Genomic DNA, 14,502 nt, shown 5'->3' on the forward strand with positions numbered 1-14,502 from the left:
TCTCTAACCATTCCATACAACTCTTACCAGGTCGTGGACGACTATAACAACTTTCAACAGTGGCGTACAATCATTGCGAAACACTGAAGTTGTATCCTGGATGATAAAGATGCACAGTCCGACGATGTAGCACCAACATGGATGAGACAAGAAAGGATACTTAGAAAATGAAATACGACACGATAGTGTTTCATATCCTTATTCAGAGTTATCCTAGCTCAAGGAAGGAATAAAGTATTAAATGAAAGTCATAGAATGACTTTGGCATCGTTCCAAGCATTAGCCAAAGAATGGACAATGCATATGCAACAGTGGCGTTGCCAAATGCGTCATTGGTGATTATTGCTCGCCAATAAGGATGCAAGTGATGCATATGAAGCATGAAGTTGAAATAAGCAAGTCAAGACTCAGTTGGCATGATATTTGGGTGTCGGCATCCAAATAAGCTAAGTGCATAATCGGGATGAAAGAAGTGCAACCACTGCCGGATACTTGGCGTAGGCCAAGAATTAGAAAAGCACAATCATTGTCGAACATTGGCGCGGGTTAAAGTTCAGTACAACACAATGATTGTCGGATTTGAGTTCAAGATGTCTGTTGCGAATGTGTGTGCATCACACGAATGCCAAAGTGAAAGAGTAAGTTATAGACATTTATAAAGTGGCTTTATAACCGAATTTGGCATAGCCTAACCGTTCGGGACAAGTGTGGCGCCATTCTGCAAGCCAGCACTAAAGTTAGCAGTTAAAAAGTGATTGTGGCGATTAGGGAACTGCCTATGGACAGATGGTTGTTCATAGGGCGTGCAACAGAGTTGCATAAAGGTTGGCCCTGGTTCTTTTCATTATAAATAGCCAGAGAACCCTTGCAAATGAGAGTTGTTCAAGTGTTGAGGAACCACATTGCAGTAGAGTGTTTTTGTGTTAGGATTAGTGAATAAGCTTGTAAGTCCATTGTTGGACTGATTTTGTAATCTTTCCCTTAAGCTAATAAAAGAGAGTTTGTTGGCTTATATGTTTGTCTTGGTATTCTGTTGATTCGAAACTACTCCCCCAATTCTGTGAAGGATAAACATGGCAGGAACCTCTTTGTAGTATGGACTATATTGCTGGTATATAAAACCTAAGTTAAGTCTTCCGTTTGTATAACTCAGTGAAGTTGGATGTTTGCATATGTGCAAACTTATAAGGCTGAAATACGAGTGGGTGATAAGAGATCATTGAACCACTGTATAGTTGGGTTATATTTTCGCGAAAAATTGCTTGGATCATTTGAAGGTGTGACAGTTCGGGTATCAGAGCACAGATTACTATGTTTTGGCTTTGTTTTGGGAAGATTTTCTATGTTTTGCTCGAGTTTAGTTGCTGAAATTTCTAACGATAATGGTTAGTAAGAGAGTACGATGGATGCCTTAATTGATAGGGTAGCAGACTTGGAATACAGGATTGGTGATGAGGTGCGCCATCCTAACAATCCAAATTATAATGCAACGGTTTTGGGTCGCATTCAGGCTCTTCATGAGTACGCTGCTGATATGCTGGAGTCAAAGCAAGAAGCAACTAAGAAGCGCGCTGATTTGGAAGGCCAAATCGCTGATGTGAAGACCATGTTCACATATTCCTTGAAAGAGCTAACTGATGAGTTAGGCATCTTAAGGAGAATGGTGAGTACAATTGGTTCGGATCGATCTACTACGGGTGGTAGTGGCAGTGAATTTACGAAGATTAAAGTCCCAGAACCTAAGGAGTTTTTTGGCGCAAACGATGTGAAGGTATTGGAGAATTTCATGTGGGACATAGACTAATACTTCAAGGCCGCCAGAACCCCGGAAGAGCAAAAGGTTACTCTCGTTAGCATGTACTTGGAAGGTGATGCGAAATTGTGGGGGTGGGCTAAAACTTATGATGACCTTACTGCTGGTCGTCCGGGCATCGTGAAATAGATGTCATGAAAGAAGAATTAAAGGGTCAATTCTTACCAAGCAATGCGGCTTGGATAGACAGAGAGAATGTGCGTAAGCTGCGGCATACCGGTACACTACGAGAATACGTGAAAGAGTTTTCGTCTCAGATGCTAGATATTGGCAACATGTCTGAGGAAGATAAGTTGTTTAATTTTACATCTGGTTTACAAGCATGGTCTCAGGCCGAAGTAAGAAGACATGGTGCCAAATACCTACCTTCGATCATTGCAATCATGGACAACCTTGCTGATTTTAGGTCAGTCAAAACCTCAACTGATGCTAATAGGAAGGGCAAGGATAAGAAAGACCAGAAGAAGAAGGATGATGCAAGTAGAGAAAGTTTTGAGGCTAAGGAAAAGAACTATGAAAAGGATGATAGTCAGGCCGTGAAGAACAAAGCTGGTGAACGTTTCCTATGCAAGGGTCTTCACCTTGCGCGTGATTGTCCTAAGAGAGAAAAATTGTCCGCAATAGTCACTGAGGGCAGTAGCAAGAAAGAGGAAACTGATGAAGTAGAGAATGCCAATCCAATTCAACTATGGAACATAGTAGAACAAAAGGCAGCAACACAGCATGGGATGAATGGCGGTGGCCTGGTTTATGTGAAGGTTGGCACTCACAATCATCGACTTTGGGCATGGCCGATACAGGTGCTTCGCACACTGTTATGAGCTTGTAGATGGTAGAGTGCTTAGGTTTTGGAGTACATCGGGCTGATAATTGCATGAAGACGGTGAATGATGTAGCCAAACCAATCAAGGGGATGGATGTGGAAAGTGTTGAAGTTGGCGAGTGGTGTGGCCACATCAGTATAATGGTGATGCATCTTAATGATTTTGAGATGATCCTTGGTAACAACTTTTTCAAGACATCAAAGCAACAGTGATGCCTCACCTTGGCGGGATTTTCATACAAAGTCCAAGTGCACCTTGTTTTGTGAATGGCTTAAGGAATGTCAGTCTATACGACATGATGCGTGACAATGGAAGGGAAAGTGAGTTTGCGCCTGTAAATTAGTTTGAAGAAAGCTTAGCTGATATTCATGAGGAATTTGGATATCTTATGGATCTTAGCATCCCTTGCTCGCCGTGACTGATAGAAGTATGAAGCAGGGGCCTTGCATTGATGTTTGCAAGTGCTTGAACCTGCAAGGTTGCTGAAGTATGGAGACTTTGGCATGTTTCTGTTTGATGTATCAGTTTGAAGTTTAAGTTGGGTGCTGCCGATCTTATGGTCCTAGAAGAAAGCACACTTTTGTTGATGTAATTGTTTTGGTTGTATTGTTTTGGTTGTTTATTTTCTTTCTGTAAGGCTGAGTGTTGGCTAGTGGTGTATATGGGAAGGAGTGCCCTGTGTTTCTTATGTAAGGTTAGTGTAATGAATGAAAGCAAAAACGTTGTCTCTTTTGGCTTAGTGCAAAGCTAGTTCATTGGGGAAGCACCACAAGTATACTTAGCCAAAGTATGCAAAAAGAAACGCTGAAAGCAAGGCCAAGCAAGAGTTGAAGTTGGTGGCATATGCGAGTTTTCTGTTGGGAGAGTTAGTAGAAGTGCGATAGTATTTGGAAGCGATAGCATGGAGTAAAGCAGCAAGAATGAAGATGTAATTCCATCAACCATATGAGTTAAGAGTAACTCATAGTTAGGAAGAACATGATGCTGTTTTTTCGCTACATTAAATTAAGCGTAGCAATTTGAAAGAACAAGTGAGGCCTTGTAGGTTTCAGAGGCGGGTGAAGAGGAGCCTTGTCCAAAAGACGGTAGGGTGTACAGGGTATCCTAATTCATAGATAATGTCATGCATTTCAGTCAAATCTGCACAAGAGTGTTGCAAAGTGATAGAAGAACACTTAGTCTACAGTAAGGCCTGTTGAATTGCAAGAGTGAAATGTCAGTCGGAGTTGAAGGAAGTAAGCTAAGTTATGCATATCATGATGATATGTTGGATATTTGACATGTACACTTAGTCACGGAATGGCTTGAAGAAAAATTTGTTTGCTGCTGCAAGAGGCATAGCGACAGATTGTAATAACATTTGGGAGTTAAGATGTGAATGAAGTAAAATTGAAGCATAGTCGACGATGCGATAGTGAAGCTGTAATTCATAGGCTTAATGGCAAGGAAAAAAAACTAAGTGGTGGCATAAAGTACTAAGCAGAGAAGTTTTAGCAAGTTTGAAGTCCAAACAAGGTTGTTGATTTCTGAGAGTGGCTCAGATGCGTACAAGGCCAAGAAAGCTCAGTAGAGGATGAATTGATGTTGCATTCAACGAGAACGTTGAATGGATTGGGTGGATAAGGTCTATAACATCCCTCAACAGTGGCGCATAGTCATTGTGCAACACTGAAGTTGTAGCCTAGCTGTTGGAGCTCCACAGCCCGACGATGTAGCGCTTACATGGCTGAGACAAGAAAGGATACATAGCAAATGAAATACGACGTCATAGTGTTGCATATCATTATTCATAGTTATCCCAGCTCAAGGAAGGAATAAAGGATGAAATGCAAGTCATGGAATGACTTTGGCATCGTTCCAAGCATTGGTCAAGGCTTGGACAATGCATACGCAACAGTGGCGTTTCCAAATGCGCCATTGGTGATTATTGCTCGCCAATAAGGATGCAAGTGATGCATATGAAGCATGAAGTTGAACTAGGCAATTCAAGACTCAGTTGACATGATATTTGGGTGTTCGCAGCCAAATAATCTAAGTGCATGATCGGGATGAATGAAGCGCAACCAATGCAAAATACTTGGCAGAAGTACAAGTTGAATGAAGCGCAACCATTATCGCATACTTGGCGTAAGCCAAGAGTGATTAAAGCACAACCATTGTCGAAAATTGGCACAGACCAAAGTTCAGTACAACACAAAGATTGTCGGATTTGAGTTCAAGTTGTCAGTTGCGAGTATGTGTGCATCACACGCATTCCAAAGTGAAAGTGCAAGTTATAAACGGTTATAAAGTGGCTTTATAACCGAGTTTGGCATATCCTAACCGTTCGGGACAAGTGTGGCGCCATTCTGCAAGCCAGCACTAAAGTTAGCAGTTAAAAAGTGACTGTGACGGTTAGGAAACCGCCTATGGACAGATGGATGCTCATAGGGGTGCAACATAGTTGCATACGGATTGGCCCTGGTTTTTGGCATTATAAATAGCCAGAGAACCCTTGCAAATGAGAGTTGTTCAAGTGTTGGGGAATCACATTGCAGTATAGAGTGTTTTTGTGTTAGGCTAAGAGAATAAGATTGTAAGTCCATTGGTTGGACTGATTTTGTAATCTTCCCATTAAGCTAATAAATTCGTTGGCTTATATGTTTGTCTTGGTAATCTGTTGATTCGAAATTAATCCCCTAATTCTGTGAAGCATTGCTTGGAGCATGCATGTGATGCACACACACTAAACCATTATATTGCCGGGTTATACTTTCGCGAAAAATTGTTTGAGGTATTTGAAGGTGTGACAACATGGTATAAGGTGCCACAAGAAATTATTATAGGCTTTGCTCTATAATTATTTATCTCCGGGTAATCTATTCATTATTCTTTGCAACAACAGTTATGCATTTTTATACTTTTGTGCTATTGTTTATTCATGCGTCCATATCATTGCCATATGTGCCTTGCATCTACTACAATAATATCATGTCAAAATACTGCTAATTTTTCGGTATAATTTCAAACCAATTGTGATAATTGCGGAGTATCAATTTTCTGTTTTACAGGAACAATACTATAAGAAACTGACAAGTCAAAAATGAGTAACCGAGCCCTCTAAATCCCAGATCAATTCATAGTAGCTCGTCTTTATCCTAATCTTATTAATCCAGAGACCAAATATTTTACTTATTAAGATAACATTTCCTTTTTACTTCTTCACTCCCAATCAAACCCTAATCCAACCTGACTGACAAATCAAAAATGAATATCTTATCCTGGAACTGTCAAGGAATAAATAACCCAACCACAAGTCAACACCTGAAAGGAATTATATCAGTACACAAACCCGATATTTTATTCCTTTCATAAACCCTTGCAACTGAAAGGCATATGTTGGGAATAACCCAAACCCTTCAATACCAGAACCTATCCACAGTACCCAAGATTAGAAGACGTGGAGGTCTATGCCTTATGTGGAAAAACAACATAAGCATACGTATTCTAACGCAATACCAAAGATACATCCATGCTTTATTAATTCCATCTAATCAAGAGAAACCATGGCTATGCACAGGTATGTACGCTCCTCAAACAGACGCGAGAATCGATTTGTGGCAAGACTTCCGAACCATATTTCCTGGCAACGACTATCCAACTTCATGGGTCCTCATCGGTGACTTCAATGACATAATGAATCAATCATAGAAAAAAGGTGGCAGGCTAGTCACATATAGTCAGACGTAACCGTTCCTCACAATGATGGATCAAATGAGTTTCATCGATCTAGGATTCAGAGAAGATCCTTTCACTTGGTCAAACAATCAACAAGGACAAAATAACATTTTGGAGAGATTGGATAGAGAAATTACGACATCACAATGGCGTACAACAAATCCTCATGCGACTGTCACTCATCTCCCCAGAAGTGCTTCTGATCACGCGCCGATTCTCTTACACACCAAAATTATGGACTGGCAAGGGCAGAAAAATTATAAGTTTGAACATATGTGGCTATCTCACCCACAGTTCAAACAAATAGTCGAATCTGCATGGACTCAACAAAACGATTCAGAGCCGGCTCTAAACCTTCAACTGAAATTAATTACCACATGACAAGTTATAATGGATTGGAATAAAGAAATATTTTTTCATCTCCCAAACTTGATAAAGAAATCAACTGCACAAATCCAATGGGCGCAACATCAATGTGCTACTCGATAGGGTGTTGATCTGGAGTTCTGGACAACCAAGGAGAAAGAGCTTATAAATCAACATTTAATTCTTCTTCAATGTCATGCAACTTACTGGAAGCAAAGATCGAGAATACAGTGGCTTCAATCAGGGGATAACAACACAACTTTCTTTCACACCAAAGCAACGATTCACCGCAGCCGCAATAATATATAACAACTGCAATATTCGCAAAACAATTGGATCGATGAAAAGTCACAGGTGATCCGGCTCATTCTTGATCATTTTACGAACCAATACACGGCTCCTCCCACAATAATAGAGGAGGAACTATTTACGAAAATCACACCAAGGCCGACTCAAGCACAATGCGCAAAACTTACAGCAGAGGTAATTACAAAGGAAATCAAACATGCCTTATTCTCTATAAATTCAGAATGCGCTCCCGGTCCAGATGGATACACAAATAAGTTTTTTAAGGTTTTTTGGGAAACTACAAAAATTCACATAGTTGACATGGTTCGAAGTTTTTTTGGGTCCCTAAATATTCACCCACCCATGAACCACACTAACATCACTCTTATTCCAAACGTGGATTCACCAACATAACCATCACACTTCAGACCTATCATTTTATGTAATGTCACATACAAAATCATATCAAAAATCCTAGTCAACCGGATAATACCTCTCCTTCCATTCATAATCAGTCTGTATCAATGTGCCTTCGTTCCTCAAAGGTCAATTCATGATAACATAGCAATCGCAAGAGAAATATTTCATCACATAAGAACCTCAGATATCGCCAAAACCCCCAAAATAACTCTGAAATTAGATATTGAGAAAGCTTATGATAGTCTTGATTGGGAATTCATCAGGAAAACTTTCACAAGACTGGGATTTCCAACCATATTTGTAGAGTATATCATGTTATGTATCACTTGAGTGACCTATTATGTCAATATCAATGGAACTCCGCATGGTTTCATCACCCAATAAAGAGGCATCATACAATGGGATCCGATATCGTCATATATTTTCATTATATGTGCAGAAATATTATCAATAAATCTAGGAAACCTGGAGGCCAAAAAGTTGGTAAAAGGACTCCGAATCTCTCAAAAGGCTCCACCAATCTTACATCTCATGTATGCAGACGATCTACTCATCTCATATAGGGCTTCTAATGAAAGTAACAACAACTTGCAAAAAATATTGCATGCCTATAACTCCTCTGCAGGTCAACACATCAATACCGCAAAATCAACAATCATACACCACCCGACATTACACCCACATCTTATACAACCACTTCAACAATTTTTTAACATGCCAACCACATCAATACCACCAATTTATCTCGAAGTTCAATTCAGGCATGGACGCACTTCTCGACATATATTTGAGCCATTACTTCAAAGGCTAGCGCGCAAATCTCAAGGATGGATGACTAAATGTCTTACCCCTGGTGGAAGGTTAGTTCTTATTAAAAACTCCCTAACTCCTACTTCCAACCATCTTATGCAGACACAACTGTTCCCCACACATATTCACAATCAGATTTATAGAATAACAAGAAATTTTTTCTGGGATCATGATTCCTCTATTAAAAAACTTCACCCTATAGGCTGGAAAAAACTTTACAAGACGATTACCCAGGGAGGACTCGGTATTAGGAAGAGTATTAATCATAACAAAGCCTTGTTCATGAGTAGAATATGGAATATCCATGATAAACCACATTCTATCTGTACTAATCTCTATACAGAGAAATACCTTAAACATCAACCTATCTTCCAGGATGCTATCCAAATACCTACCACTGCCAGCCCACAATGGAAACAAATGACATCTTTCATACCTTTTTTCAAGCAGAACTTATTTCATTGCATAGGAAACAGTTTAAATACACCAATTCAAGCTAATTGGATACCTCATTATCAAAACCTTGATCCTATCCAATGCTACCCTATACAAACGATGGATGATATCGTTGACCCTAGCACTCATAACTTGAAACATGATCAACTCCTTAATCTCCCACCTACAACAATCCAACATATAATCAATATCCATCTACCAATTGACAATCCACCAGATAAAATCATTTGGCCTCTATCTAAATCAGGAAAGTACACTACCGCTTCTGGATATAATAGTCTAATTGAAAATGATACTCTTTTACAACAAATCACACTATCACAAACCAAATTCCTATGGACCTTACCATGTCTGCCTAACATTCAGTTTTTCTTGTGGAAAGCTATCAACGAAGGTCTTCCTACCTTCTCTCTTACACCACATCAACATTACCAATTCCAACCTTTACCCACGTTGCAAAACCAATCAAGAAACCGCAGAACACATGCTTATCCATTGCCAAGTAGCTTTGGACACCTGGATTAGTTTATCCAATTACATCACAACAAATCAGCTCAATGGAAATACTGTTATAATTTTGAAAGTGGTAGTAAAGGTTCGTTGCTCGGACTTGTAAAGATTTAAAAATAAAAATATATACAAAAAATATTAACAATATGCGCAAGAGTACTGGGACTAAAGATTCGGCCATTTTTCATTTTCAAGTGGTTCAGAATTTAATTCTAGGCGATTATAGTTCAAAACAAAACAAATATTAACTCTAGTTTATTGCCAAGATAGATTTTATAAAATATTACTTGTATTTCTTAAGCATGGCATATCAAAAATCCCTAGGACTAAGCATACTCCATCAAATGAAATCACAAGTAATTAATTTAAAATCTTAATTCAATTAAAATTAGTGCAAAAAGTAAATAAAAGAATTAATGAAATTACCACATGGATGAAACTCGACCTCCTCCGTCGTCCCAGTGTTGGGTTTAGCTCATCATGATAAAAACACGCTCAAAGTATTTATTTATTGCTCAAAGGGTTTTTACAAAGATGAAAATGGAGATAAAATAATAAAACAGTGGACGTGCGACCCACAGAAAGCGTCCAAAATGAACGACACAGAAGAAGTGCTATTGTTGATGTATCTCTAAGACCCACACCTACGACCCACGTTCGCGAGTCGTTTCACTGTTTATAAACGACTGCTTCTGCTGGTCCGTTCTTCATGTTCTTCATCACGAACAGCAACAGCAGCAGAGAGAATTCGTGATTCTTCCTCTGCAGCTTCCTCTCTTCTCCTCCCAACTCTCGACCACCCCTGGTAGTCGACCCAAGTAGCCTTTATATACTCACATGCACGCTGAAATCCCTCACAATAACTCCAAATAATTCTTCTTTACTCGGGCAGTGAAGAGAGAATATTTTGAGATATTTTCTTTCTCCACGCGTTTCCAGCTCTGATTCTTCCCTTTTTTAGACTTTATACGCATCAAACAATAGTTATAACTCTCCCAGATCATCTCAGCCATATGCAAACACAAGAAATCCCGTGAATAATTCTTCTCTGCACGTTCTCCCCTGTTTCCAGTTCGTGGCTTCCCTAGCCAATTCTAGCCAAATTTAATCGACCACAACACTCGCAATAGATTTCTAAATGTCCCAGGAACAATGCCACAAATTTTCAGCGATTTAATCTCCCTATAACACCTTCATTTTGTTGATTGAAAATCTTCCAGAGAGTAAAAATATTTTCCCGCCAAAAAGTTTATTTGAACTTGAGAAGAAGGAAGGGTGTCCCCTATCCTGAACTGGGGTGCGAATAGCAGGTGTCCAACTGAGGTGCCCCTTAACCAATAGTGAGAGTCCGAATAACAATTGTCCTTCAAGGTTGCCCCGGGCAACTTTTCGAGCTGATTTTTCCAAAATTGTTTATTTCCAAAAAATACCTAAAAACACACAAAACACCATAATAAGGACAAATCCTTAACTTAACAAATCAACCACAATTTGCCAAATTCTACAATGTTCGACCACAACTTCTATTATTATTTCATATTGTTACCTCCTGTGGTCACTTTGGATAACCCAAAACGAACATTTTTTCAGAAGAACTGACTCTCAGACGGCGGACATTTTAACAAGATCTATACAACAACAGCAAGAATATGAATGGGCAAAAAGTGTTTTTCCGTCAGTTCTGCCAGGCGAACGACCTACCAGGAACTCTATGATCAACAACAAAGTGAAAGTAACAATTAACGTCGGATGAACCAGATCAGAACCGGAATGGATAAAGATAAATACAAATGGAGCTTCTAGAGGACACCCAGGGCTAGCATGGGCATGATTCATTTGCAGGGACTCCAATGCTCAAACTATGTTGGTCGTTGCTCAACCTTTAGGAATAACAAACGCCATCACTGCTGAAACTTGGGCAACGTTTTTAGCAACAATAACGGCAACTGACAGACAATGGAGTAAAGTGCTGTTTGAAACGGACTCGGAAAATCTAATGAGAATAATCAAGACTAACATGGATGCCCCATGGCATATCTCAGAAATGATTGCAGAAATTAAACACCTAATGAGACAAATCCCAGAATGGTACATACAACACATCTATCGAGAAGAAAACCAAGCTGCAGATGGAAAAACAAACTTCGCAGCGGATGCCAGTCAAGCAGGAAATTATTCCACCACAATTTGGGATAGGGCAATCCCACCTTGCATCAACCAAATTCTTCTAAATGACTTTAGGGGTATTAAATACCCGTGTAATTTCTATTTAGTTGTCTTTTTATTTTATATGCTTTAAAAAAAAAAAAAAAAAAAAAAAAAAACTCATACGGTCAATGGTACCATGTTGTCGTTAGTGGTAGGTCTAAATTTTACCAATGAACGTTTAAGTCCTCCTCATCAGTTGGTGTCCCTAGTTAGTGCTGTCCAACAGCCCAAGATACATTACATTACAAAACAATCAGGGGAGTGGTTCCTAACTATCTATCTACTTCCTAACCAATCAACCTACCTTAGTTAGATATAAACTACTAATACACAGCCAGAGTTTCAGACATCTGAGAGAAAGAGAGTTGTCTTCTAAAAATTATGGGTGCTATGAAATTTTTCTCATTTCTTGCTGTTGCAATGGTTTTATCCATGTCTCACTCACAAGCTCAGGAGGGTAATTGGGGTGACGAGTCGGTTCCATACACAATGGGTCCCGAGAAGATGACAAAGTTACGCTTTTACTTCCACGATATTATCACCGGCGAGAATCCAACGGCGGTTCAGATAGCTCAGGCGACAGGAACAAACACTTCTTCTACAATGTTTGGGGCATTGATGATGATAGATGACCCATTGACTGAAGGTCCCGACCCCAATTCTAGACTGGTCGGTCGAGCTCAAGGTTTTTATGGTTCAGCTGGACAGAATGAACTAGCTTTGATCTTGGGAATGAGTCTAGTTTTTACTGGAAACGAGAAGTTTAACGGGTCTACTATTAGTGTTTTGAGCCGAAATCCTGTCATGCATACAGAACGAGAATTTGCGGTTGTTGGTGGAACAGGATATTTTCAGTTTGCTCGCGGGTTTATTAGTGCTAAGACCTATAGCCTCGTCGGGCCAAATGCTGTCGTCGAGTACAATTGTACTATCGTTCACCCAAGCTCGGTTTCGGAGTCGGGCAAATCAGATTCTAGCCCAGGCAAATCGGATTCTAACTCAGGGTCCCCAATCTCTTTGGGGTCGAATCTTGTATTTGTTTCACTTATTGCATATGTAACTATCATTTTATCTGTACACCACTTCAGCTGGTAGTCGTGGATTCTCCAAATAAAATGCATTTTGGCAAAGAAAACAGTTTATGCTAGTGTGGCTAGACATTTGATTGATCAAATCAATCCTATGGCCATGGGATAGACAATGATATTAAGGCGTCTTAATTAAAAGTCTCAAATGACTCAAAAAGTATGGCCATAGTGCTAAAGAGATGATGCATCACTACACTCAACAACACCAAGAGGATCCTAAAATGATTAAAAGTTAAAGAACCAAACCCTACATGAAACGAATAAAGCTTCCAAATTTTCCTTTTGGGGCACCATGTTTTTCATTTTATGGTTCGCATAAGCCTTTTACCTACTTCCAGATCCCAACTTTAGCTCCTTTGCACCACCTGATTTTGTCTTCCACGCACCTGGAGACGTGGTGTGTTGTAGATCCTTCATTTTCTACTGAAGAGTGACAAGGGTATCTATACAGGCATGTGCACGCGCGAGTACTAGAATGCGCATGCGCCCTTTAAAGTTTCTTCTCTGAAGTTAGGTTTCTAGCAGTCCCTATATATAAGTGTGTAGAATAGAATGAAATGCAATAGGTCAAGTGAGAGACAAAGAGAGATCACAATTATCATGGGTGCCAAGTGTTTCTCATTTCTAGTTCTTGTTGTTGCAATGGTCTTATCCATGTTTCATGCACAATCTGATGAGAATGTAAGTTGGGGTGATCAAACTGTTCCACACAAAATGGGTATGGAGAAGATGACAAGGTTACATTTTTACTTTCACGATGTTGTTACAGGCGATAATCCAACGGCGGTTAGAATAGCTGAAGCACGGGGAACAAAATCATCCTCAACAATGTTTGGAGCATTGTACATGATTGATGATCCGTTAACCGAAGGTCCCGATCCGGATTCTAAACTTGTGGGTCGAGCTCAAGGTTTTTATGGACATTCCGGGATGAGTGAAATGTCACTGATCATGGGAATGAGTCTAGTTTTTACTGGGAATGAGAAATTTAACGGGTCTAGTATCAGTGTTTTTACTCGAAATCCTATCACACATACGGATCGACAGTTTGCGATCGTTGGAGGAACCGGGTACTTTCAGTTTGCGCGTGGGTATATAAGCGGCAAGACATATCGAATTAGCGGGCCAGATGCTATCGTTGAGTATAATTGTACCATCATTCACTACTAATTCATGTTTAATGTTTTGAATGATTGTAGTTTCGAATTTTCAAGTCTGGGTAGGATATTTGCTTACAACTCCCTTTCCTCCCATTTCCATTTCTTGTATGGTTTTTACCGACAAATGAAAAGTTTAACGGGTGGTTACTATTACTATTAGTGTTTTAAGCCACAATTAATCCTACCACCCATACAGAGAGCAAGAATTTTCCACCGGGTATTTTCACTTTGCACGCAGGTTTATTAGTACTATCGTCAAGTATAACTGTACGTACTATCGTTCATTCAAGCTCGGTTCCGGTTCAGTCAGGCAAATCGGATTCTAGTCCAACGTCCCAGATCCCTTTTGGGTCCAATCTTGTATTTGTTTCAGTTATTGCATATGTAGCCATAAACTTATCTCTACGGCACTTCAGCTGGTAGCTGAGGAGCTTTTTCAGAGAAAATGCATTTTGGGAAACAAAAAAAAAAATGCCACTTGCAAATGACTTTTGGTTGGTCAAGTCAACTCTATTTTGACTTGTTTAAAGTTGTGCCTGTTTATAAAATATTAACCAGGTACAGCAAATGAATCAGCTCACAAGGGAAATGCACTTGCATCGCATCCACATTCCTGTTGGTCTAACCAAATATTTTAGTTCATTCTTAACAAGATTAGACAGTTTCCAAAAAGGAGAAGACCAAAAACTTCAAGATTGCTAATAGGCAGTCCCAATTCATTAGGTGTGTGCTAAATTTTATATTAGACAACCGTGAAATGGTACATCCCAAAGAAAATTAAAACATCCTACTAGCAGCCATGCAGAACATAAAAACTAAGACATCTTACGGTCGCAGTAAGA

At 39.6% G+C, this 14,502-nt stretch overlaps 2 protein-coding genes across 2 annotated transcripts; both read left to right on the forward strand.

The window, feature by feature from the left end:
• Positions 1 to 11,778: 11,778 nt before the first annotated feature.
• Positions 11,779 to 12,547, forward strand: LOC113327412 (dirigent protein 1-like). Its single transcript, XM_026574681.1, has one exon. The coding sequence runs from the start codon at positions 11,794 to 11,796 to the stop codon at positions 12,505 to 12,507; it is 714 nt and encodes a 237-aa protein (XP_026430466.1). The 5' UTR covers positions 11,779 to 11,793; the 3' UTR covers positions 12,508 to 12,547.
• Positions 12,548 to 13,033: 486 nt separating this feature from the next.
• Positions 13,034 to 14,132, forward strand: LOC113282754 (dirigent protein 2-like). The gene has a single exon (XM_026531824.1). It carries the CDS (start codon positions 13,053 to 13,055, stop codon positions 13,668 to 13,670), a length of 618 nt encoding a protein of 205 aa, XP_026387609.1. The 5' UTR covers positions 13,034 to 13,052; the 3' UTR covers positions 13,671 to 14,132.
• The last annotated feature ends 370 nt before the right edge of the window (positions 14,133 to 14,502 follow it).

Source organism: Papaver somniferum, chromosome 1, assembly GCF_003573695.1.
Source record: "Papaver somniferum cultivar HN1 chromosome 1, ASM357369v1, whole genome shotgun sequence".
Classification (NCBI taxonomy): Eukaryota; Viridiplantae; Streptophyta; class Magnoliopsida; order Ranunculales; family Papaveraceae; genus Papaver; species Papaver somniferum.

What these genes read in the sequence shown, in the direction of transcription:
- LOC113282754 (XM_026531824.1), top strand. Translation starts at nt 13,053, where the DNA reads ATGAAATGCAATAGGTCAAGTGAGAGACAAAGAGAGATCACAATTATC.
- LOC113327412 (XM_026574681.1), top strand. Translation starts at nt 11,794, where the DNA reads ATGGGTGCTATGAAATTTTTCTCATTTCTTGCTGTTGCAATGGTTTTA.